Source organism: Bufo bufo, chromosome 9 (genome assembly GCF_905171765.1).
Source record: "Bufo bufo chromosome 9, aBufBuf1.1, whole genome shotgun sequence".
Lineage (NCBI taxonomy): Eukaryota > Metazoa > Chordata > Amphibia > Anura > Bufonidae > Bufo > Bufo bufo.
The window spans coordinates 65,400,601-65,424,924 of record NC_053397.1 but is presented as its reverse complement, the minus strand read 5'-3'; the positions used below and the strand labels follow the sequence as shown (position 1 = coordinate 65,424,924).

Below are 24,324 nucleotides of genomic sequence, written 5' to 3'. Positions count from 1 at the left end.
CAAAAAAGCAATTTTTTTGTCACCTTACATCACAAAAAGTGTATTAGCAAGCGATCAAAAAGTCGTATGCCACCCAAAATAGTGCTAATCTAACAGTCATCACATCCCACAAAAATGATACCCTACCTAAGACTAACTAAAAAAAAAAAAAAACTATGGCTCTCAGACTATGGAGACACTAAAACATGATTTTTCTTTGTTTCAAAAATTATATTACCGTATTTTTCGCCCTATAAGACGCACCTAGGTTTTTGAGGAGGAAAATAAGAAAAATAATTTTTTTTTAACCAAAAGGTGTGCTTTTGGTGGGTTTGAACTAATGGAGGTCTGTGCATGACACTATTATGGGGTGGGGGATTTGTGGATGGCACTTATGGGGGGATCTGTGGATGGCATTATGATGGTGGGGGGATCTGTGGGTGGCATTATGATGGTGGGGGGGGATCTGTGGGTGGCATTATGATGGTGGTGGGGGGATCTGTGGGTGGCATTATGATGGTGGGGGGGGGGGAAATCTGTGGATGGTACTGTTATGGGGTGGTGGATCTGTGGATGACACTGCTATGTGTCACCCACAGATCCCCCCCATAACAGTCCCATCCACAGATCCTCCCTATCATAATGCCATTCACAGACCACCCCCCACATCATTATCCCATCCAAATTCCTAGGGAGGAGCAGTAGTAGGCGGGGAGAGCGGCGGGGCAGTGCATAATGATGCGCTCCCCATGTGTACCGTACTTACCGGTACACGTCACGCTCCTGTAGTAAGCACTAGCAGCTAGCAGGCAGGCCGGGCGGTCGTAACTCACTGAGGTCACGTGCTTGCTCCGCCTGCTTCATTCATAAAGGCGGCGGAGCAGGCACGTGACCTCCGTGAGTTACGGCCGCCCGGCCTGCCTGCTAGCTGCTAGTGCTTACTACAGGAGCGTGATGTGTGTACCGGTAAGTACGGTACACATGGGGAGCGCATCATTATTCAGTTTAGATATGATGATTAATACTACGTATAATACAGTACATACTGAGCAGCGGGGCCAGAGTACAATGCCTGCACTGCCCTGCTGCTCTCCCCGCCTACTACAGTCCCCTCCTCACTAATACATCGCAGTCTGCGATTCTGCAGCATCGCAGACTGCAATGTAAATTGCCAGCATTCGCCCCATAAGACGCAGGGGCACTTTTCTCACACTTTTTTTGGGGGGGGGGGGGGGGAAAAGGAAAGTGCATCTTATGGGGCGAAAAATACGGTATTGTATAAAACCTAAATAAATTTTTAAAAAAGTATACATATTAGGTATCGCCGCGTCCATAAGAACCTGCTCTATAAAAATAGCACATGATATAACCTGTCAGATGAACGTTGTAAATAATAAATAAAAACGGTGCCAAAACAGCTATTTTTTGGCAAATTTTCCATTTTAATCCTTTTTTCCCCATAACAAAGCAAGGGTTAACAGCCAAACAAAACTCTATATTTATTGCCCTGATTCTGTAGTTTACAGAAATGCCCCAAATGTGGTCGTAAACTGCTGTATGGCCACACGGCAGGGCGCAGAAGGAAAGAAACGCCATATGGTTTTTGGAAGGCAGTTTTTGCTGGACTGGTTTTTTGACACCATGTCCCATTTGAAGCCCCCCTGATGCACCCCTAGAGTGGAAACTTCAAAAAATGACCCCATTCTAGAAACTACACCCCTCAAGGTATTCAAAACTGATTTTACAAACTTTGTTAACCCTTTAAGTGTTCCACAAGAATTAATGGCAAATGGAGATGAAATTTCAGAATTTCTATTTTTTGTTACAAAAAGTGTAATATAGAGCAACCGAAAATCATATGTACCCTAAAATAGTACCAACAAAACTGCCACCTTATCCCGTAGTTTCCAAAATGGGGTCGCTTTTTTGGAGTTTCTACTCTAGGGGTGCATCAGGGGGCTTCAAATGGGACATGGTGTCTAAAAACCAATCCAGCAAAATCTGCCTTCCAAAAAACAAATGGCGTTCCTTTCCTTCTGCGCCCTGCTGTGTGCCCATACAGCAGTTTACGACCACATATGGGAGATTTCTGTAAACTGAAGAATAAGAGTAATAAATGTTGAGTTTTGTTTGGCTGTTAACCCTTCCTTTGTTACTGGAAAGAAATTATTAAAATGGAAAATCTTTCAAAAAAGTGAAATTCTGAAATGTTATCTCCATTTTCCATTAAAGGGAACCGGTCACCGGGATTTTGTGTATAAAGCTGAGGACATGGGCCGCTAGATGGCCGCTAGCACATCTGCAATACCCAGTCCCCATAGCTCTGTGTGCTTTTATTGTGTAAAAGAACTGATTTGATACATGCAAATTAACCTGAGAGGAGTCCTGTCCCTGAGATGAGTCACGTACAGGACTCATCCCAGGTTAATTTGCATATGTATCAAATCGTTTTTTTACACAATAAAGGCACACAGAGCTATGGGGACTGGGTATTGCAGATGTGCTAGCGGCCATCTAGCAACCCATGTCCTCAGCTCTATACACAAAATCCCAGTGACAGGTTCCCTTTAAATCTTATGGAACGCCTAAAGATTTAATAAAGTTTGTAAAATCAGTTTTGAATACCTTGAGGGGTGTAGTTTCTCAGATGTGGTCACTTTTATGGAATTTCTACTCTAGGGGTGCATCAGGGGTTCTTCAAATGGGACATGGTGTCAAAAAAAGGCCATTAAAATCTGCCTTCCAGAAACCATATGGCGTTCCTTTCCTTGTGCGCCCTGCCGTGTGCCCGTACAGCAGTTTACGATCACATATGGGGCGTTTCTATAAGGCTACTTTCACATTGGCGTTTTGAATTCCGTTTGCGAGATCCGTTTCAGGAAACTGTTCAAAACGGATCAGTTCAGCCCCAATGCATTCTAAATGGATAAGGATCCGTTCAGAATGCATCAGTTTGGCTCCGTTCCGCCTCCATTCCGCTCTGGATGCGGACAGCGATTTGGTGTCCGCCTGGCGATGCGGAGTCAAACAGATGCGTCCTGACTTACAATGTAAGTCAATGGGGACGGATCCGTTTTCAATGACACAATATGGTGCAACTGAAAACGGATCCGTACCCCATTGACTTTCAATGTAAGTCAGGACGGATCCGTTTTGACTTAGACTTTTTTTTAAAAAGAATAATGCAAACGGATCCGTTCTGAACGTATACAATCGTCTGCATTATAGGTGAGGATCCGTCTGTGCAGATACCAGACGGATCCGCACCTAACGCAGGTGTGAAAGTAGCCTTAACTACAGAATCAGGGCAATAAATATTGAGTTTTGTTTGGCTGTTAACCCTTGCTTTGTTACTGGGAAAAAATGGTTTAAAATGGAAAATTTGTCAAGAAAAAATAAAATTTCAAAAAAAACTTTTATACTTTATATCTCCATTTGCCATTAACTGTTGTGGAACACCTAAAGGGTTAATGACATTTGTAAAATCAGTTTTTAATACCTTGAGGGGGTGTATTTTCTTAGAAGGGGTCACTTTTATGGAGTTTCTACACTGGGGGCGCATCAGGGGGGCTTCAAATGGGACATGGTGTAAATAAACTAGTCCAGCAAAATCTGCCTTTCAAAAACCACACGGCGCACCTTTCCCTCTACGCCCTACCGTGTGCCCGTACAGTAGTTTACGGCCACATATGGGGTGTTTCTGCAAACTACAGAATCGGGGCAATAAATATTGAGTTTTGTTTGGCTGTTAACCCTTGCTTTGTTACTGGAAAAAATGGATTAAAATGGAAAATTTGGCAAAAAATAATTAAATAAAAAAAAATAAAAAATAAAAATTATATACACTCACAAAGTGACTTCAGACCTGAACTGGTCCTTAAAAAGTGGGTAAATTTTGTATTTAACCACTTCAGCCCCCCTAGCTTAAACACCCTTAATGACCAGGCCACTTTTTACACTTCTGACCTACCCTACTTTCACCATTTATTGCTCGGTCATGCAACTTACCACCCAAATGAATTTTACCTCCTTTTCTTCTCACTAATAGAGCTTTCATTTGGTGGTATTTCATTGCTGCTGACATTTTAACTTTTTTTGTTATTAATCGAAATGTAACGATTTTTTTGCAAAAAAATGACATTTTTCCGTTTCAGTTGTAAAATTTTGCAAAAAAAACGAGATCCATAGAGAAATTTTGCTCTAAATTTATAGTTCTACATGTCTTTGATAAAAAAAAAATGTTTGGGTAAAAAAAAAAATGGTTTGGGTAAAAGTTATAGCGTTTACAAACTATGGTACAAAAATGTCAATTTCCGCTTTTTGAAGCAGCTCTGACTTTCTGAGCACCTGTCATGTTTCCTGAGGTTCTACAATGGCCAGACAGTACAAACACCCCACAAATGACCCCATTTCGGAAAGTACACACCCTAAGGTATTCGCTGATGGGCATAGTGAGTTCATAGAACTTTTTATTTTTTGTCACAAGTTAGCGGAAAATGATGATTTTTTTTTTTTTTTTTCTTACAAAGTCTCATATTCCACTAACTTGTGACAAAAAATAAAAACTTCTATGAACTCACTATGCCCATCACGAAATACCTTGGGGTCTCTTCTTTCCAAAATGGGGTCACTTGTGGGGTAGTTATACTGCCCTGGCATTCTAGGGGCCCAAATGTGTGGTAAGGAGTTTGAAATTCTGTAAAAAATGACCTGTGAAATCCGAAAGGTGCTCTTTGGAATATGGGCCCCTTTGCCCACCTAGGCTGCAAACAAGTGTCACACATCTGGTATCTCCGTACTCAGGAGAAGGTGGGGAATGTGTTTTGGGGTGTCTTTTTACATATACCCATGCTGGGTGAGATAAATATCTTGGTCAAATGCCAACTTTGTATAAAAAAAATGGGAAAAGTTGTCTTTTGCCAAGATATTTCTCTCACCCAGCATGGGTATATGTAAAATGACACCCCAAAACACATTCCCCACCTTCTCCTGAGTACGGAGATACCAGATGTGTGACACTTTTTTGCAGCCTAGGTGGGCGAAGGGGCCCATATTCCAAAGAGCACCTTTCGGATTTCACAGGTCATTTTTTACAGAATTTGATTTCAAACTCCTTACCACACATTTGGGCCCCTAGAATGCCAGGGCAGTATAACTACCACACAAGTGACCCCATTTTGGAAAGAAGACACCCCAAGGTATTCCGTGAGGGGCATGGCGAGTTCCTAGAATTTTTTATTTTTTGTCACAAGTTAGTGGAAAATGAGACTTTGTATGAAAAATAAAAAATAAAAAAAAAATCATCATTTTCCACTAACTTGTGACAAAAAATAAAATATTCTAGGAACTCGCCATGCCCCTCACGGAATACCTTGGGGTGTCTTCTTTCCAAAATGGGGTCACTTGTGGGGTAGTTATACTGCCCTGGCATTTTCCAGGGGCCCTAATGTGTGGTAAGTAGGTAAATGACCTGTGAAATCCTAAAGGTGCTCTTTGGAATATGGGCCCCTTTGCCCACCTAGGCTGCAAAAAAGTGTCACACATGTGGTATCGCCGTATTCAGGAGAAGTTGGGGAATGTGTTTTGGGGTGTCATTTTACATATACCCTTGCTGGGTGAGAGAAATATCTTGGCAAAAGACAACTTTTCCCATTTTTTTATACAAAGTTGGCATTTGACCAAGATATTTCTCTCACCCAGCATGGGTATATGTAAAATGACACCCCAAAACACATTCCCCAACTTCTCCTGAGTACGGCGATACCAGATGTGTGACACTTTTTTGCAGCCTAGATGCGCAAAGGTGCCCAAATTCCTTTTAGGGGGGCATTTTTCGACATTTGGATACCAGACTTCTTCTCACGCTTTGGGGCCCCTAGAATGCCAGGGCAGTATAAATACCCCACATGTGACCCCATTTTGGAAATAAGACACCCCAAGGTATTCAATGAGGGGCATGGCGAGTTCATAGAAATTTTTTTTTTTTGGCACAAGTTAGCGGAAATTGATATTTTTAATTTTTTTTTCACAAAGTCTCCCGTTCCGCTAACTTGGGACAAAAATTTCAATCTTTCATGGACTCAATATGCCCCTCACGGAATACCTGGGGGTGTCTTCTTTCCGAAATGGGGTCACATGTGGGGTATTTATACTGCCCTGGCATTCTAGGGGCCCTAAAGCGTGAGAAGAAGTCTGGAATATAAAGGTCTAAAAAATTTTACGCATTTGGATTCCGTGAGGGGTATGGTGAGTTCATGTGAGATTTTATTTTTTGACACAAGTTAGTGGAATATGAGACTTTGTAAGAAAAAAAAATAATAATTCTGCTAACTTGGGCCAAAAAAAATTTCTGAATGGAGCCTTACAGAGGGTGATCAATGACAGGGGAGTGATCAATGACAGGGGGGGTGATCATTGACAGGGGGGGGGGTGATCAATGACAGGGGGGGTGATCAATGACAGGGGGGGTGATCAATGACAGGGGGGGTGATCAATGACAGGGGGGGTGATCAATGACAGGGGAGTGATCAATGACAGGGGGGGTGATCAATGACAGGGGGGGTGATCAATGACAGGGGGGGTGATCAATGACAGGGGGGGTGATCAATGACAGGGGGGGGTGATCAATGACAGGGGGGGGGGATCAATGACAGGGGGGGTGATCAAGGAGTCTATATGGGGTGATCACCACAGTCATTGATCATGCCCCTGTAAGGCTTCATTCAGACGTCCGGATGCGTTTTGCGGATCGGATCCATCTATCAGTGCATCCGTAAAAATCATGCGGACATCTGAATGGAGCTTTACAGGGGGGTGATCAGGGAGTCTATATGGGGTGATCACCACAGTCATTGATCATGCCCCTGTAAGGCTTCATTCAGACGTCCGGATGCGTTTTGCGGATCCGATCCATCTATCAGTGCATCCGTAAAAATCATGCGGACATCTGAATGGAGCTTTACAGGGGGGTAATCAATGACAGGGGGGTGATCACCACAGTCATTGATCATGCCCCTGTAAGGCTTCATTCAGACGTCCGGATGCGTTTTGCGGATCGGATCCATCTATCAGTGCATCCGTAAAAATCATGCGGACATCTGAATGGAGCTTTACAGGGGGGTGATCAGGGAGTCTATATGGGGTGATCACCACAGTCATTGATCATGCCCCTGTAAGGCTTCATTCAGACGTCCGGATGCGTTTCGCGGATCCGATCCATCTATCAGTGCCTCCGTAAAAATCATGCGGACATCTGAATGGAGCTTTACAGGGGGGTAATCAATGACAGGGGGGTGATCAGGGAGTCTATATGGGGTGATCACCACAGTCATTGATCATGCCCCTGTAAGGCTTCATTCAGACGTCCGAATGCGTTTTGCGGATCCGATCCATCTATCAGTGGATCCGTAAAAATCATGCGGACGTCTGAATGGAACTTTACAGGGGGTTGATCAATGACAGGGGGGTGATCAGGGAGTCTATATGGGGTGATCAGGGGTGATCAGGGGCTAATAAGGGGTTAATAAGTGACGGGGGGGGGGGGGGTGTAGTGTAGTGTAGTGGTGCTTGGTGCTACTTTACTGAGCTACCTGTGTCCTCTGGTGGTCGATCCAAACAAAGGGGACCACCAGAGGACCAGGTAGCAGGTATATTAGACGCTGTTATCAAAACAGAGTCTAATATACCGGTTAGGGGTTAAAAAAAACACATCTCCAGCCTGCCAGCGAACGATCGCCGCTGGCAGGCTGGAGATCAACTCTCTTACCTTCCGTTCCTGTGAGCGCGCGCGCCTGTGTGCGCGCGTTCACAGGAAATCTCGGCCATCGCGAGATGACGCATATATGCGTGACTCTGCGCAGGGCTGCCACCTCCGGAACGCGATCCTGCGTTAGGCGGTCCGGAGGTGGTTAAAAAAAAAATAATTTTTTTTTTTTTTTACTCCATTTTACCAGTGTCATAAAGTACAATATGTGACGGAAAAAAAAAACAATCTCAGAATGGCCTGGATAAGTCAAAGCGTTTTAAAGTTATCACCACATAAAGTGACACTGGTCAGATTTGCAAAAAATGGCCTGGTCCTCAAGGTGAAAATGAGCCCGGTCCCTAAGGGGTTAATAGCTTTGGACCTATTGGTTCAATCGGGTCCGTCTCGCCAGCAAAAGGGCCAAAAATAGGAAATGTCACATTTTTAAATGGACAGTATTCACGGGCCTTTAAAAACGGCAGTGTGACTAGCCCCATAGACTTCAATGGTTACGAAAACAGTCGTGTGAATAGCAGCATAGACTTATATAGATCTTGTTGTCTCTCTCTCTGTAAAACAGCCTAGTGCAGCGCTAAAAACCGGCCATTAGTGCTGATGACGTCACCGGGAACACTGCTAGGCGGAAGCCTCTGTCTAGCAGTGTAAAAAGGCAAACAGCCCTTGCCCTTCGCGTTGCAGGCCAAGGGAGAGGGTTGGAGCATGAAATGCTGCGATGCTCCACTCAGAGGGGCTGGAGGGGTGAAGAACAGCTTATGTACCGGTTCAGATCTGAACTCGGACAACCCCTTTACCCACCTGAGCCCCCCTAGCTTAAACCCCCTTAATGACCAGGCCACTTTTTACACTTCTGCACTACACTACTTTCACAGTTTATTGCTCGGTCATGCAACTTACCACCCAACTGAATTTTACCTCCTTTTAGGGGCCCTAATGTGTGGTAAGTAGTTTGAAATCAAAATGTGTAAAAAATGCCCTGTGAAATCGTAAAGGTGCTCTTTGAAATGTGGGCCCCTTTGCCCACCTAGGCTGCAAAAAAGTGTCACACATGTGGTATCTCCGTACTCAGGAGAAGTTGGGCAATGTGTTTTAGGGTTTCATTTTACATATACCCATGCTGGGTGAGAGAAATATCTCGGCAAAAGACAACTTTTCCCAAAGTTGGCATGTGACCAAGATATTTATCTCACCCAGCATGGGTATATGTAAAATGAAACCCCAAAACACATTGCCCAACTTCTCCTGAGTACGGCGATACCAGATGTGTGACACTTTTTTGCAGCCTAGATGCGCAAAGGGGCCCACATTCCTTTTAGGAGGGCATTTTTAGACATTTGGATCCCAGACTTCTTCTCACGCTTTAGGGCCCCTAAAATGCCAGGGCAGTATAAATACCCCACATGTGCCCCCATTTTAGAAAGAAGACACCCCAAGGTATTCAATGAGGGGCATGGCGAGTTCATCGAAAAAAAATTTTTTTGCCACAAGTTAGCGGAAATTGATTTTTTTTTTGTTTTTTCTCAAAGTCTCCCTTTCCGCTAACTTGGGACAAAAATTTCAATCCTTCATGGACTCAATATGCCCCTCAGCGAATACCTTGGGGTGTCTTCTTTCCAAAATGGGGTCATTTGTGGGGTGTTTGTACTGCCCTGGCATTTGAGGGTCTCCGCAATCATTACATGTATGGCCAGCATTAGGAGTTTCTGCTATTCTCCTTATATTGAGCATACGGGTAATGAGATTTTTTTTTTCCGTTCAGCCTCTGGGCTGAAAGAAAAAATGAACGGCACAGATTTCTTCATTCGCATCGATCAATGTGGATGAAAAAATCTCTGCCAAAAAAAAAAGGAGGGGAAAGGCATCTGCCAGGACATAGGAGCTCCGCCCAACATCCATACCCACTTAGCTCGTATGCCCTGGCAAACCCGATTTCTCCATTCACATCAATCGATGTGGATGAATAAATCATTGCCGGGATTTTTTTATATACAAAGTGTTTGCTAAAGTATATGAACACCGCCGCCTCCTCAGCTCATATGCCTCGGCAAACGTATCTTTTACTGCAGAGGAGAAATCTCGTCTTGCAGCGCCGCATACACAGACTTTTGTGTAATCTGACAGCAGCGCAATGCTTCTGTCAGAATGCACATCAGTGCTGCAGCTAGTCGATCGGTTGGTCCACCTGGAAGGTAAAAAAAAACAAAACAAAAAAGAAAAAACCAGGCCGCAACGCAATAAATTTATTAACTTTATAATAACATTTGAACGGAACATATAAACTTTATTTAACTTTTTGAACTGAACGTTAACTTTTTTTGCTTACCGGTGTTTTTTTTTGTTTTTTTTACCTTTATAGGGCAAACCTCTCCTTCCCCATGGGACAATGTGCAAAGCGCAAATCGCCCAAAGATGTGGCGAAGTACATTATGCACTTTATCCCAGGTGAAAGGAGAGGCTTGCAGTAGCTGTGAGTGTAAGGGCCCTAATAGCCCTGTGTGCCTGTACTGTGAGATGCAATCCCTATGCTAAGTGTACCTGTGTGTGGTACTTCCGGAAACACTCTCCAAAGCATAGGGCAGGGTGGTCAGGGCAGTCAGGACAGAAATAGCGGGTGTCACGCCTTATTCCACTCCTGCTACAGACACGACACCTTTTTCGGGGTGACGGTTGGGTTGAGGTACCAGCAACGACATTGGGGAAATGTCGTTCGTGTAGACGGCTCACTACACTGGTGGATGGGGCCACGGAACCTCCCGGATACAGGAGGTTCGCGATGATCACTTCCTGAAATTTGAGGAAGGATCCCGTTCTCCCAGCCTTACTGTAGAGAACAAAACTATTGTACATCGCCAATTGAATCAAATATACAGACACCTTCTTATACCAGCGTCTGATGCGTCGGGAAACTAAATAGGGAGCCAACATCTGGTCATTGAAGTCCACCCCTCCCATGAGCGCATTATAGTCGTGGACTGAGAGGGGCTTTTCAATGACACTGGTTGCCCGTTCAATTTGTAATGTCGTGTCTGCGTGAATGGAGGAGAGCATGTAAACGTCACGCTTGTCTCTCCATTTCACCGCGAGCAGTTCTTCGTTACACAAGGCAGCTCTCTCCCCCCTTGCAAGACGGGTGGTAACGAGCCGTTGGGGGAAGCCCCGGTGACTAGGTCGCACGGTGCCACAGCAGCCAATCTGTTCTAGGAACAAATGCCTGAAGAGGGGCACACTTGTGTAAAAACGAGATTTTTGTATAACTTACCAGTAAAATCTCTTTCTCGCTCTTTCCTTGGGGGACACAGAAGACCTTGGGTATAGCTCATCTCCATAGGAGGCGTGACACTAAGTGAAAACTGTTAAGCCCCTCCTCCACAGCTATACCCTCAGCCTGGAGAGAGAGACTGCCAGTTGCGTGTCCAAGTAGTGAGAAAAGGCAAAGTCCAACAAGGAACCAACAAGCCAACGGGTAACAAAAAACTCGGAAACCGTGTAGAGAAAAACAATGAATGGGTGGGTGCTGTGTCCCCCAAGGAAAGAGCGAGAAAGAGATTTTACTGGTAAGTTATACAAAAATCTCGTTTTCTCGCCCAGTTTCCTTAGGGGACACAGAAGAACTTGGGACGTTCAAAAGCAGTCCAAAAGGGGAGGGACCACAGCTCCAAGGCGAAGCACCCGAAGGCATCAAGGAACCGCCGCCTGCAGACCCAGGCGGGCCAAGGTAGCATCTGCCAAAGCCAGAGTATGCACCCTGTAGAACTCGGTAAGGCGTGCAAGGAAGACCTGTGGCCGCCTTGCCCAAATGCATGGCCGAAGCCCAATGCCTCCGGCCCAGGAGGCACCGATCGCTCTCGGTGATAGCAAGGCAGAATCCTGCCCTCAGTGTGGTAACCTCAGCAATAGCCAATCTGATAACGCGGAGGAAAACCACCCTGGAGTCCGTTAACCCTAAGCGCGGGCCTCCAGGAAACCCAAGAGACCGAACGTCGACAAGAGTCGGAGATCTCCAAGTAAAAACGGCCAGGCCCAAACAACGTCCAAATCGGTGACGTGTTGAAGCGAAAGGCAAACATCACCTTCAGAAGGAAGGAAGAAACGGGATGTAGAACAGCCCTGTCCTGGGAAAGACAGAAGGCTCGGACAAAAAAAGGGGGCCATTCAGGCACCCGTCAGAGACACGACTGATACGGAAACACAACCGTACAGGACAGCCGGGGTAGAGAGAACTTCTGTAACGGCTCCAAGGACAAGATTGGAGCGCCGAGAGCTCAGTATGTAGTTCCCAGGGCGGTACCGAAGGACAGTACAGAGGAACCAAAGAGCCACTTCGATCAAGAAGGTCTTGACAGGCCCAGAGGGCCGGGGAACGCTGGAAGAGGAAGAACAGCGCCGACACTTGACACCTCAAGAAAAGGAATCCCAGTCCCAGGCCGGACTGGAAAAAAAAAAAAGACAGAACCATGGGGAGAGAAAAGTCAGAGTGGGGAATGCACAGCTTCCCACAGAACCCCAGACAAAAAAAACCCATAAATCTTACGACAGATCCTGGACGAAACACAGCCAGGAGCGGACAGTAGCGAACCCGCTGGAGTCGCCTGGCAAGCGGGCGAAAACCCAATGTGATCAGGCGCAGACCAGTAACACGGGCAGAAGGGTCGACAAAACTGGTCCCGTCGGCCCCCGAGCAACGTTGTCCCTATTCACCCGAGTGGGGGAGCAGAAGGACAGACGGAAAGGAACCAAAGGGTCCGCCCAGCATCCGCCAGATGCCAGGACAAGACAGGTTAAAGTCCATGCTGATGTAGCCATGTTCTACAGTCCCGGTGTGGGAGATCAAAGGACAATCTGGACCGAAAGGTAGTCCCCCCAAGTTACCGAGAAGGTAAGTCTACAGTAGGACCATTGACTTAGAATGGACCACGCAATCTGCTCTCAGCGGGAGGACAGAAACGCGGTAACTCGGTAAATAGGCACAGCTAATACAGCCAGTGTGAACAAGGGAGACAGTACGAGGCCAAAAGGAACACCGGAACCATCCACATGAACAACCATGCTCTCCCCAGAAGGGGAGGACAGTGAAGGAACAGCCTCTGAAGTCTGGCGGGGCAGAAGCCACATCGGAGTGATCTTTACCGAGCGGGAGCCAAACAGAGACGGCGAGATAATGGTAGTCGAGACAGAGGCCGGCATAACACCCTCCAACCGAAAGGAGGAGTGGCAACAGGGAAGCCATAGGACAGCTCAAAAAGCAGAACCCTGCTACACTGTGAGATGCCCGGTTCACCGCCTCGCAGAAGGCGAATACCCTGAAGAACCCAAGGTGGAAGTCCTCCGGACCTGGGTAATCGAGCACCCAAGAGAATTTGGGTGACCTTCCCGAGAAAAGCGGCCTGCACCTGGTAGCAGATCAGACTGAAGCGTAGAGGCGCCAAGAGGAAGGACTCATACCACACTGCATCCGAAGAGGAGGAAATTGCAGCAGGCAAGGGAACCGCAGTCCTGCCAGAGCCAACGAAGAATTAGAGGGGCGCTGCAGACAACAGCACTCTCGACCATGTGACCACTAGCGCAGGGAAGCAATACCGCGGAAGGACGAATGGGCACGCATCTAGGAACCACGAACACTCCCTGGGATGAAGGGCCAACTAAATGAATGAGTACCACCCAACTCCGTGCAGCAGAGAGCAAGTAGAGCCCGTCCGGGTCAGGTGGACAGAATGAACTCCTTAGAGAAGAGTGCAAGGCTTGCGGCAAGCATCGTATCCCAAGAAAACAAAAGTATGCCGCAGGAAGCAGGTGAGGCATACGTACGAGCAGCCCCGTAAGCAGTGAGAAGGCCAACCCACCTACAGGAGGAGAAGGCATACACAACCCAAACAACGCACAAGAACGTCTTACTTCAGCGAAAGAGGGGGGCTCGCCACAGAGTGCCACAGCATGTACGGAATTGCAAGGTGCAACCTGAAAGGGAGTTATGCACAAGCCTAGTATAGCATGCGATGGAACGCAAGCAGTCCGCCCCGAAAGGGGGAATTGTACCTGGCAAACTGCAGTCGGCAAGAGTGCAAAGGCCGGTCCCAAAAGGGAGTGATGCCTAGGGCCGTACCTACTTCAGAGAAGCAGGACATACCCTATAATTCAGCATGAACGCAGGAGGTCCCTTAGTGAAAGGGGAACATGCACAGGGTTATCCTAGCATTAAGCGAGTGTGCAATAATACACCCAACACTGAACTTAGCGAGAGTGCAACTACTCTGCCAATGAAGGGGGACATGTACAAGTCCAGCACAGCCATACAAGGACAGTCGTGAATCTCATGAGCGTGCCAAAATCTGCCCATGGAATGAGGGGTGGTCACGCACAAGGCCAGCACCGTATCCAATGGGAGTGCAAGCGTTCCACCCATGTTAGAGGGTCATGCTCATGGCCAGCAACGTATCCGGTGAGAGTGTAGCATGCCGCCCAGAAAAAAGGGGGGGTAATGCACATGGCCAGAATCTCATCCAGGGAGAGTGCGAGCACCCCGCCATGTATGGGAGTCACACACATGGCCAGCAACGTACTGGTGAGAGACAAACACAGTCAGTGAGAATGTGTGTATGTCACCTGAGGAAGGAAGGAAGGCATGCCCATGGCTGGCAGCGAATCCAGCGAGAGTGCGTACACCGCCCACGGAAGATGGGTCATGCATATGGCCGACAGCGGGTCCAGCGAGAGTGCAAGCACCCCGCCATGTATGGGATACATGCACATGGCCAGCAACGTACCTGCGAAAAAACAAACTACAGACAGAGGGATGTATGTATGCTGCCTGAGGGAAGGAGGAATACCCAAGGCCAGCAGCGAATCCAATGAGAGTGCCGCATAGTAACATAGTACATAAGTACATCATAGCACATCAGTGAGAGTGCAGCATTCCGCCTATGGAAGGGGGTCGTGCACAAGCCAGTACCGTATCCGGTGAGAGTGCAGTATTCCGCCTAAAAAGGGGGGGGGGGGGGGTCATGCACATGATCGGCAACAGATCCAGTGAGAGTGTAGCTTTCCGCCTAGAGAAGGGGGTCACGCACATGGCCGACAGCGAATCCAGTGAGAGCGCTGCGTTCCGCCCATGGAAGGGGGTCACGCACATGGCCGGCAGTGAATCCAGTGAGAGTGCAGCGCTCCGCCTAGAGAAGGGGGTCACGCACATGGCCAGCACCGTATCCGGTGAAGGTGAAGTATTCCGCCTAAAAGGGGGCCATGCACATGGCCAGCCGTCAGCCAGGGAGAGTGCAGTATCCCGCCTAGGGGGGGGGGATGCACATGGCAGGCACCATAACTGGAGAGATGATGAATGCAGCCTACGGAAGGGGCGCATGCCTTGGCCAGCGCCGTATCCTGGAAGAGAGCAAGAAAACCGCCTAAAAGGGGGAAATGCCCTAACAGCGACGCAGGCTGGGAGCGCAACACCATGCCGCGTGTGGAAAGAGGGTATGCAGACATGCAGCACCTGAGGCTGCAGCGTCCTGCGCAGCCCACAAGAAATCTGTATATATATATTTAAACACAGCCTCTCTGAGGCTAAAGGGGGCCACCATATAGGGGCACAGATTATCAGGAAAAGGGGGGCCAACCATACAGGTCCATTGGGAGCCGGCCTGTACCCAAAGGGTTAACAGGGATCCGGCCTTGAGGGCGGCGCTGCGATCCCCTGGGGGCGGAGGAACCTCCCGGCGGGAAGAATTCGCGCCTGGAGAAGTTCCCGCCCCCTCCACCAGAGGCCGGAATTTTGCGGCCTAGCAGGCCATGAAGCCGGGGACTAAATTTGCGGCGCCCGGCATGTACCGCCGGGACCTGTGGCGGAGTGGCGCATCAAACCGGCCGCGGGTGCCCACCCCGCGGGCCGGTCGGAATTGCGGCCCAGCAGGCCGAAGCCTGGGCCAAAATTTGCGGAGCCCACCCCGCCGGCAGGAAGAGTCAGGGGCCCGGAGAGGCGGCTTGCCGGCCGCGGGAGCCCACCCCGCTGCCGGAAGAGTCAGGGACCCGGAATGGCGGCCTAGCAGGCCGCGGAGCCTGGGATAAGATTTTTGCGGCGCCCGGCCGCACCGGAACACCAATGCCGGCCGGAGGCGAGGCCTTACTCCACAGAGTCCCCCCCCCGTCAGGAGCGGACCTCAGGCCTTGGGTTCACCGCCTCTGCAACACTCCGGTGAGGATGGGGGGGGGGAGATGGAGACCCAGAGACCAGGTGCCTGTGCTGAGGGGAGACAGCCACCGGCTGCATGTCCTATGGAGCCAGGCAGGGGGGGGGGGAAGGCAGAAGCAGATTGCCGCTCTGCGGCACCCCAGGGGCCAGCGTAGATCCGGCAGGGGACCAGAGGCCCAGTATGGGGGGTCAGGCACACAGGAGACCAGGGTGGGGAGGTGGGGGACGTAGGGCTGGAGAAACCAATCTCTCACCATAGCCGTCTTCACCCTCGGTCCATTCCAGCAGGGTCGCCCCTTCAGCTACTGGCACCGTAGTGGCAGGACGCTGGAATAGGGACTTGGCGTGCGGGCGACCCTTGCGCTGGCGGGATGTAGGGGAGCTAGGCTGCCCTGATCCACCTTGTCTTCTGTGGGGGAGGCAGCAGTGCGGGTGACCGGCACTGGCGCAGCTCAACCCCAGAAGAAACAGAGAGGTCTAGTGAGTCTCTGTTGTCCCTGATGATCTGGAACAAAAAGAAAAGAAAAAAGTAAAAATCAAAAATTTAAACAAGGAGAAAACAGCCCTGCAGAGCAGGGAGTGTCTTGCCTCCTTGGACACTAAGCAAAAAACTCGCAGTCTCTCTCTCCAGGCTGAGGGTATAGCTGTGGAGGAGGGGCTTAACAGCTTTCACTTAGTGTCACGCCTCCTATGGAGATGAGCTATACCCAAGGTCTTCTGTGTCCCCCAAGGAAACTGGGCGAGAAAATTGTCCACATAAAGATGGTACCCCTTGCCAAATAAGGGTGACACCAAGTCCCAGACTGTCTTCCCACTGCTCCCCAGGTAGTCAGGGCAACTGACCGGCTCCAAGGTCTGATCTTTTCCCTCATAGATCCGAAATTTGTGGGTATAGCCTGTGGCCCTTTCACAGAGCTTATACAATTTAACCCCATACCGGGCACGCTTGCTTGGGATGTATTGTTTGAAGCCAAGGCACCCGGTAAAATGTATAAGGGACTCGTATACGCAGATGTTTTGCTCAGGGGTATACAAATCTGCAAATTTGTTGTTGAAGTGGTCTATGAGGGGCCGAATTTTGTGGAGCTGGTCAAAAGCTGGGCGGCATCTGGGACGGGAGGTGGTGTTGTCGCTAAAGTGCAGGAAACGCAGGATGGCCTCAAATCGTGCCCTGGACATAGCAGCAGAGAACATGGGCATGTGATGAATCGGGTTCATGGACCAATATGACAGCAATTCATGCTTTTTTGTCAGGCCCATGTTGAGGAGAAGGCCCAGAAAATTTTTTAATTCGGAAACTTGGACTGGTTTCCACCGGAAAGGCTGGGCATAATAGCTTCCTGGGTTGGCGGCTATAAATTGAGTGGCATACCGATTTGTTTCTGCCACGACTATGTCCAAGAGCTCCGCAGTCAAGAACAGCTCAAAAAATCCCAGTGCCGAACCGATCTGAGCTGTCTCAACCCGAACTCCAGACTGGGCGGTGAAAGGGGGAACTACAGGTGCGGCTGAAGTTGGGGACTGCCAATCAGGGTTTGCCAGCACCTCAGGGACTCTAGGGGGTCTACGGGCCTGTCTGTGCGGTGGCTGCGACGGGGTAACTATTGCACGTGCCACCGTACCAGCTTCAACTGCCCTTCTGGTGCTCGCCACTTCACCATGTTGTACGGCAGTGCTGGTACTAGGTCCAGGGAGGGCTGCGCTGATGGTGTATGCCTCACCACGTGATCCGACAGCGCCAGCCCCAATCTGCTGCTCTTGAAGCGGATCCTGCACAACCTGTGGTCTAGCGACACGGGGCCGGGTACGCCTGGTGCTGCCAGGGACCTCCACCTCCTCGTCCGAACTTTGGGTCAGACTGCCACTGCTTTCTACAGGTTCATATTCTGACCCGCTAGATTCGTCAGATGAGGGTTCCCCTTCCTCATCCGACTGGGTCAGAAGCCTGTAGGCCTCTTCAGAAGAATACCCCCTGTTTGACATTTGGACTACTAAATTTAGGGGTATTCCCTGAGACTACCCAAGAAAAAAAGCAAGCCTGTCTTACAAATGGGAGGCTAGCGAAGTACCGGAGGCCGCTGCGGTTGATAAAAAATATCAAAACTGATTTTTTTTTATCGCCGCAGCGCTTGTAAAGTTATTGTGCAGTGATCAAAAAAATAATATTTTTTTGTCACTGCGGTGGGGCGGGCTTGGGTGAACGCACGTGTGGGCGACTGATCAGGCCTGATCGGGCAAACACTGCGTTTTGGGTGGAGGGCGAGCTAAGGTGACACTAATACTATTATAGATCTGACTGTGATCAGTTCTGATCACTTACAGATACTATAAAAGTACAAATGCTGATTAGCGATACGCTAATCAGCGAATCAGTGACTGCGGTGCGGTGGGCTGGGCGCTAACCGACGCTAACTACCTAACCAAGGGGCCTAAACTATCCTAAAACCTATCGGTCAATACCAGTGGAAAAAAAAAGTGACAGTTTACACTGATCACTTTTTTCCTTTCACTAGTGATTGACAGGGGCGATCAAGGGGTTAATTGGGGTGATGGGGGGTGATCTGGGGCTAAGTGTGGTGTTGGTGGGTACTCACTGTGATGTGTGCTCCTCTGCTGGAACCAACCGACCAAAAAGGACCAGCAGAGAAGCCGTTTAACACCTTATATTTATAAATATAAGTGTTAGATGGCTTCTGATTCGATTTTTAAAAAATCAGCAACCTGCCAGCGACGATCATTGGCTGGCAGGTTGCTGACGAAATACTCCTTGAACTTTTGCGTCTCGCGAGATGACGCGTATATGCGTGACTCTGCCTGCAGCTGCCGCCTCCGGAACGCGATCCTGTGTTAGGCGGTCCGGAGGCGGTTAACCTCATAGATGTACTCAACCGCTATGATAACCAGGGGTATGAGCGGCTTGTACAGGGTACACAGTAGCACCCAACCAGCAGAAATAAAAAAGAAACAATAGTTCCTACCGCATCCAGTGTGTAGGTAGGTTATCTATCAGGTACAAACCGGAGCTTGCTCAGGGTCAAATAAGTGCAGAGAATGGATAAACACTTGAACCTACAATCGCCCTACGGATGAGTGCTGTGCTGGCTCTAAAAAGCCTAACCACAGATCACCCGTCCCGAAAAGGTGATAGGGCTTTGCTAGGGCTCCCTTTAATGGGACTGAGCTGCACACAGGCCATGTGGCCAACGAATGTGACACAGTGCTCAACAAAACACCACAGCCTCTTCAAACAGCTGACTTTTGGGGGGTTTCAGGAGTCGGACCCTCACTGATTTGATATTGATGACCTATCCTAAGGATAGTGCAACAATATTTTACTCTCAGAAAACCCTTTCATGGCAAGTTTCACATCAGATTAAAGACGCCAGTAAGGATTCTCGTATAATCTATACAAAGAATAGAAGTGATTTTTTTCATGTCATCCACTTACATATAAGGACCAGGAAGACCACCCAGAGCGTTAAAACACAAGCACGTGTCTTCTACTATGACTGGACCTTGAATCTGTAGACAAAAAAAAAAAAAAAATAATATAGAAAAAAGCTACGTTATCACTATTTTGTAATGGCTTCATGCTAACAAGTGGTAAACTCTGCACAGGCTTGCGGCTAGAGTCTTCTCCTTGTCCAATATAGGACAATGGAGCACTCCGCAGTTTTTGGGTTGTGCCAAGTATTAAAAAAAGTTATCCCCATCCACAGGACAGGGTATAACTAACTGATTAGTGGAGGGGGGGGGGCTGATCGCTGGGACTCCGACGATCCTGAGAAGAGCAGAGTACGGGGTGCAGCTATTCCACCAGTCCCATGGGGAATGAATGGAACAGTATAGAGCATGCTCGACCTGTTGCTCCATCAAGATAGCGGAAAAGGACTCCAGTTCTCGAGATTGTAGGGATCCCAGTGGTCAGACCCTCACCATTCTTTGGATAGGGGAGAACTTTAATACTTGGAACAACCCCTTTACTAATGTAGTACAAGCACCGTGTGGGATATAGACATATTGGGGTTTGTCGGGTTTTGCCACGGAGTATTCTCTAACTTGGCTTGGAGGTTCACTGACATCTTGGAGCTATGGAGTAAAAAGGGTATTCCCATCTCAGAACAGGAGCCCCCCCAACCAGACCTCCTAACGCTAGCTCGGCTATTTCCGTCGGACCTATAGAAGTGAATGGAAATGGTGGCCACGCAAGCGCAATGCGCTCCCATTCTTTTCCATTTGAAAATAGCCCAGTGCACTGCTCGGCTATTTTCAGCGGGCCAGTAGGAACGATTGATGGTGGCCGGACCGGGCACTGCCGGCCATCACTTTGCCGGCTTTGTTTTAGATACAGGTGGGGGTCCCAGACAATGGGGGCATATCCTAGCGAAATGACCCATTGCCTGAGATGGGAATACCCCTTTAAGGCATGTCCTGTAGACATGCAATAAATGCTTGAGATGGAAATACCCCTTTAATGAGCAGATGACATGGGACGCCGAGTCGCCATAGACAGGCACAAGCAGAACTGAGGGTTATGTTGTGTACCTGCCTTGCGGCCTCTTTACACTTCTGAACTGAGATTTCATCGGGTTCTCCTTGGTACTCGGGCACTGATTAGGAAAGAAGGGAAAAAACATTACGCATTACAATTTTTCTTGTTAGAAGGTCATTTTATTTTACACTGGTGAAATATTGATAGGGTTGAGGACAGGCCATCAAGATCTTGGACAATCCCTTCGAGCCAGGCTGAACAGCGTCACTAATGTGTTGTCAAAATAACATTTACCAACGTCACATTAAAAACTCCCATAACCAGTTACTCTGCGAGTCAGAAATGTACTTACAGTCAATTTTCTTGGCTACAAGTTTGCAAGGAAATTTGTCTCCAAGTATCTGAATCACCTGTGGAAAAAGAAAAAAAAACGGAATGAGTAAAAGGTGCCTTCACACGTGGTGGAAAAAGCCGCCTGAAAATCCGCCACATAGAGGGCCCGTTCACACAGCAGAATATGCTGGCGAGATTTTGTCTTATCGGGCTCCCATTGTTTTCCGTCGGAGCTGGCGCTCAAGTTCGCGGGCTGGTCGTTTAAAGCCCGGACCAAGAAGGGACCTGTGCTGCTCGGCTCAGTGTGCGGACAACCGTCACTTTCAGCGCCTGTCCACTCCATCCATTGATCGGAGCTAAGCTGCAAGAGGGTCCCCGGCACATAAAATGAATAACCGCTGCGGCTTCTGCGTATAAGTGGTGGATTTTTTTGACAGCATCAAAATCTGCCTTGTGAATGGGCCCAAAGAGTTTTTTGAGGATCAGATGCAGACCCATGCATTTCAAGGGGCCGCCAAAGAAGCGGACAGTACACCGTATTCTGGCCGCATCCATATGTCCATTCCGCAGCCCCACAAAAAAATTAAAATTATGAAAAAAATAAATAAAACTTATCCTATTCTTTTCCGTTTTGCGGACAAGAATAAGCATTTATAACATAGTACGAGACGCGCACAGCCAGTATCCGTGTTTTGCGGAGGCGGCCTTATACGTACAGGTCGGCCAAGTCTCTGTGCCAAACCACACAAATTTTTAACTAATTACCAAACTAGAAGTAATACCGCGGAGGCGCCGTCTGCTCCCACCTCTCTACACACAGTTGGATTGAGACAGCCATGACTCCGGAGCATACGTGCCTACACTCCAGGGAACAGGAGGAGACTATAATGACTCCTGGATTACCCTGGTGTCATCGTTGGTTGGGTGACACGGTTCTATTCTACCTGCACAGTGAAGGGGTCATCTCAGCATACATGAGCACGTGCACGCTCGGTACTATGCAGGCATGGTTAGGCTACGTTCACATCTCTTGAAGTAAAAATTAAAAGGGGTTATCCTGCAATTTATATTGATGACCTACCCTCAGGATAGGTCATCAATATCAGATCGACTCCCGGCAGATGTTAGAAGAGCCCAGGCGCTCCATGAACGTCGCCGCCCTTTCTTAGGCTAGTGACGTCACGTTCATCGGTCACATGGCCTAGACGCCCCTCAGCCCCAAGTCAAGGGGGCTGAGCTGCAATACTAAACACAGCCACTATATGATGTATGGCGCCGTGCTTGGTGAGCTGCTGGGAGCCCGCACCAATCACCGGGGCTCCCTGAAACGGCTGATCCGTGGGGGTGCAGAGTCCCGATCCTGAGGATAGCTAATCATTTCCTGGATAATCCCTTTAAACATGTCCAAAGCCTTCCACTGCCAGACGGAGCCCAATAGAGTCCTCTCAACCTCCGTATGTCAGGACACCACAAAAAAATAACTTATGGAATAGCGAAAGCAGATGACACTATTCCTTTCCATGGTGTCCATATGCTATAACTCACTGCATGGCTTCAGTCACGGGCCTCCGATACCCGTCAGGTATATACCTATATGGCGTTATCACTGGAGCTTCCCCATGAAGCGGATTCCTCCAAGCTGTACCGTCATCCAAGCCCTATAGCGCCTCCTACTGGCTGTGCTCATGGGTAGGCAATAAGAACCTTACATAGAAACCTAGAACGTGTCGGCAGATAAGAACCATTTGGCCCATCTAGTCTGCCCAATAAAGGTAGAAGTCCCTGGAGCTTCATCCCCTCAGTCTAGGCTCCTGTAGAGGGAAGGGTGTAGCGGCCAGTAGCACCGCTCCCACCAGTCCTCTAGATGTAGACCTACAACGTGATATGAACAGAGCCCCGGCAGTGACGGACTGACACCTGGCTGGTAATCTTAGCTATTCCAGGCCATTAGGTTAGGGCTTTTTCAGAGCTGTATTCTGAGCGGTGAGCCATTTGTTACATTATAATATAAACAGCGCCACTCTTATAAACAGGCAGTGCCTGGTACTACAATACTGAAGAGCAAGGCAAGATCTGCAATCCAGAGCCTCCTCTGTGTCTGAGAGATCACATACCTCCTCCAGCTTCTTGGCATTGCCAGTCACAAACACAATACCCCTGCCAGTCGCTGCTGCCATCTCCACTGTTATCTCTGACAGACTTTACATGGACAGCGTGGAGAATGCTGCTTCCTTGCACCGCCCCAAAGACAACACGACCAATCAGAATTCAGCTATAGCCCGTCCAGGAACTCGCACGACCCGGAAGTGATTGTCTGGCCGGGCTGTAGGCACTAATGGTGTCACGAACATCACTGCCACTAGATGGCGCCGGTGCACATGAGCTATGAGCCAGTGTACAGGATGTGTGGGGCTTTCTCTGCCAGTAGACATTCTACTGAAGTCTTTCGAGGGTCCATTCACACGTCCGCAGAATGGGTTCGCATCCGTTGCGCAAATTTTGCGGAACAGGTGCGGACCCATTCATTTTCAATGGGGCCGGAATGTGCTGTCCGCATCCGCGGATCCGCACTTCCGTTCCCGCAAAAAAATAGAACATGTCCTATTCTTGTCTGCAATTGCAGACGAGAAAAGGCATTTTCTATGAGAGTGGCGGCGATGTGCGGTCCGCAAAATGCGGAACGAACATTGCCGGTGTTCGTGTTTTGCGGATTCGCAAAACACATACGGACGTGTGAATGGACCCTTATAGAGCTAATGTAGTCTGTCCTAGGAGCACCAGTGACATTTTGTGGGCAGCTATTTCTCCAGGCACCACTGTAAGTCTGTACACATGCATGCTCGGCCAATTGCGCATATTTATTTAAACGCAGCGGTTTATCTCCGGTGACAGAACGGAATCCGCAATCCTTCTCTTCCCCAATATCAGATTTTTTGCCCATACACATCAGCGCTCTCAGACGACTTTTATCTATACGTATGGCCAGCTTTATGATGGTAACAACCAGTAAGCGCCTCCAAACTTTCTGGGCGGTCAATGAGCAACACTCACTATTCACATGACCAAAACTGTTTTTTCGGTGCAGATGTGCAAAACACGGATACTGCTCTGGCTCTGTCTTTGTAAGTGTAAGGCTACTTTCACACTTGCGGCAGAGAGATCCGGCAAGCAGTTACGTCGCCGGAACTGCCTACAGGATCAGGCAAAACGTATGCCGACTGATGGCATTAGTAATGCTCCATTCACACGTCCATGGTGTGTTGCGGATCCGCAACACACCCGCCCGGCACCCCTATAGAAATGCCTATTCTTGTCCACAAGCTGCGGACAAGAATAGGACATGTTCTATCTTTTGCGGAGCTGCGGACCTGAAGATCGGGGCCGCTGTCCGCATCCATTCCGTCCCCATAGAAATGAATGGGTCCGCACCCGTTCTGCAAAATTGCGGAACGGATGCGGACCTATTTGCAGACGTGTGAATGGAGCTTTAGACTGATCAGGATCATGATCAGTCTTAAAAATGCCTGATCAGTCAAAAAAATGCATTGAAATGCCGGATCCGTCTTTCCGGTGTCA

At 48.7% G+C, this 24,324-nt stretch overlaps 1 protein-coding gene across 1 annotated transcript in view; it reads right to left on the bottom strand.

The window, feature by feature from the left end:
* ITPA (inosine triphosphatase) overlaps positions 1-22,991 on the bottom strand; it is a 52,914-nt gene extending 29,923 nt beyond the window's left edge. The window contains exons 1-4 of the mRNA XM_040407263.1: positions 22,863-22,991; positions 20,768-20,825; positions 20,469-20,533; positions 19,372-19,445 (exon numbers count right to left, since the gene is read on the bottom strand). Of these exons, the coding sequence (XP_040263197.1) occupies positions 19,372-19,445; positions 20,469-20,533; positions 20,768-20,825; positions 22,863-22,925 (260 nt within the window). The 5' untranslated portion in view covers positions 22,926-22,991. The remainder of the gene's footprint in view (positions 1-19,371; positions 19,446-20,468; positions 20,534-20,767; positions 20,826-22,862) is intronic.
* Between the last annotated feature and the right edge of the window lie 1,333 nt (positions 22,992-24,324).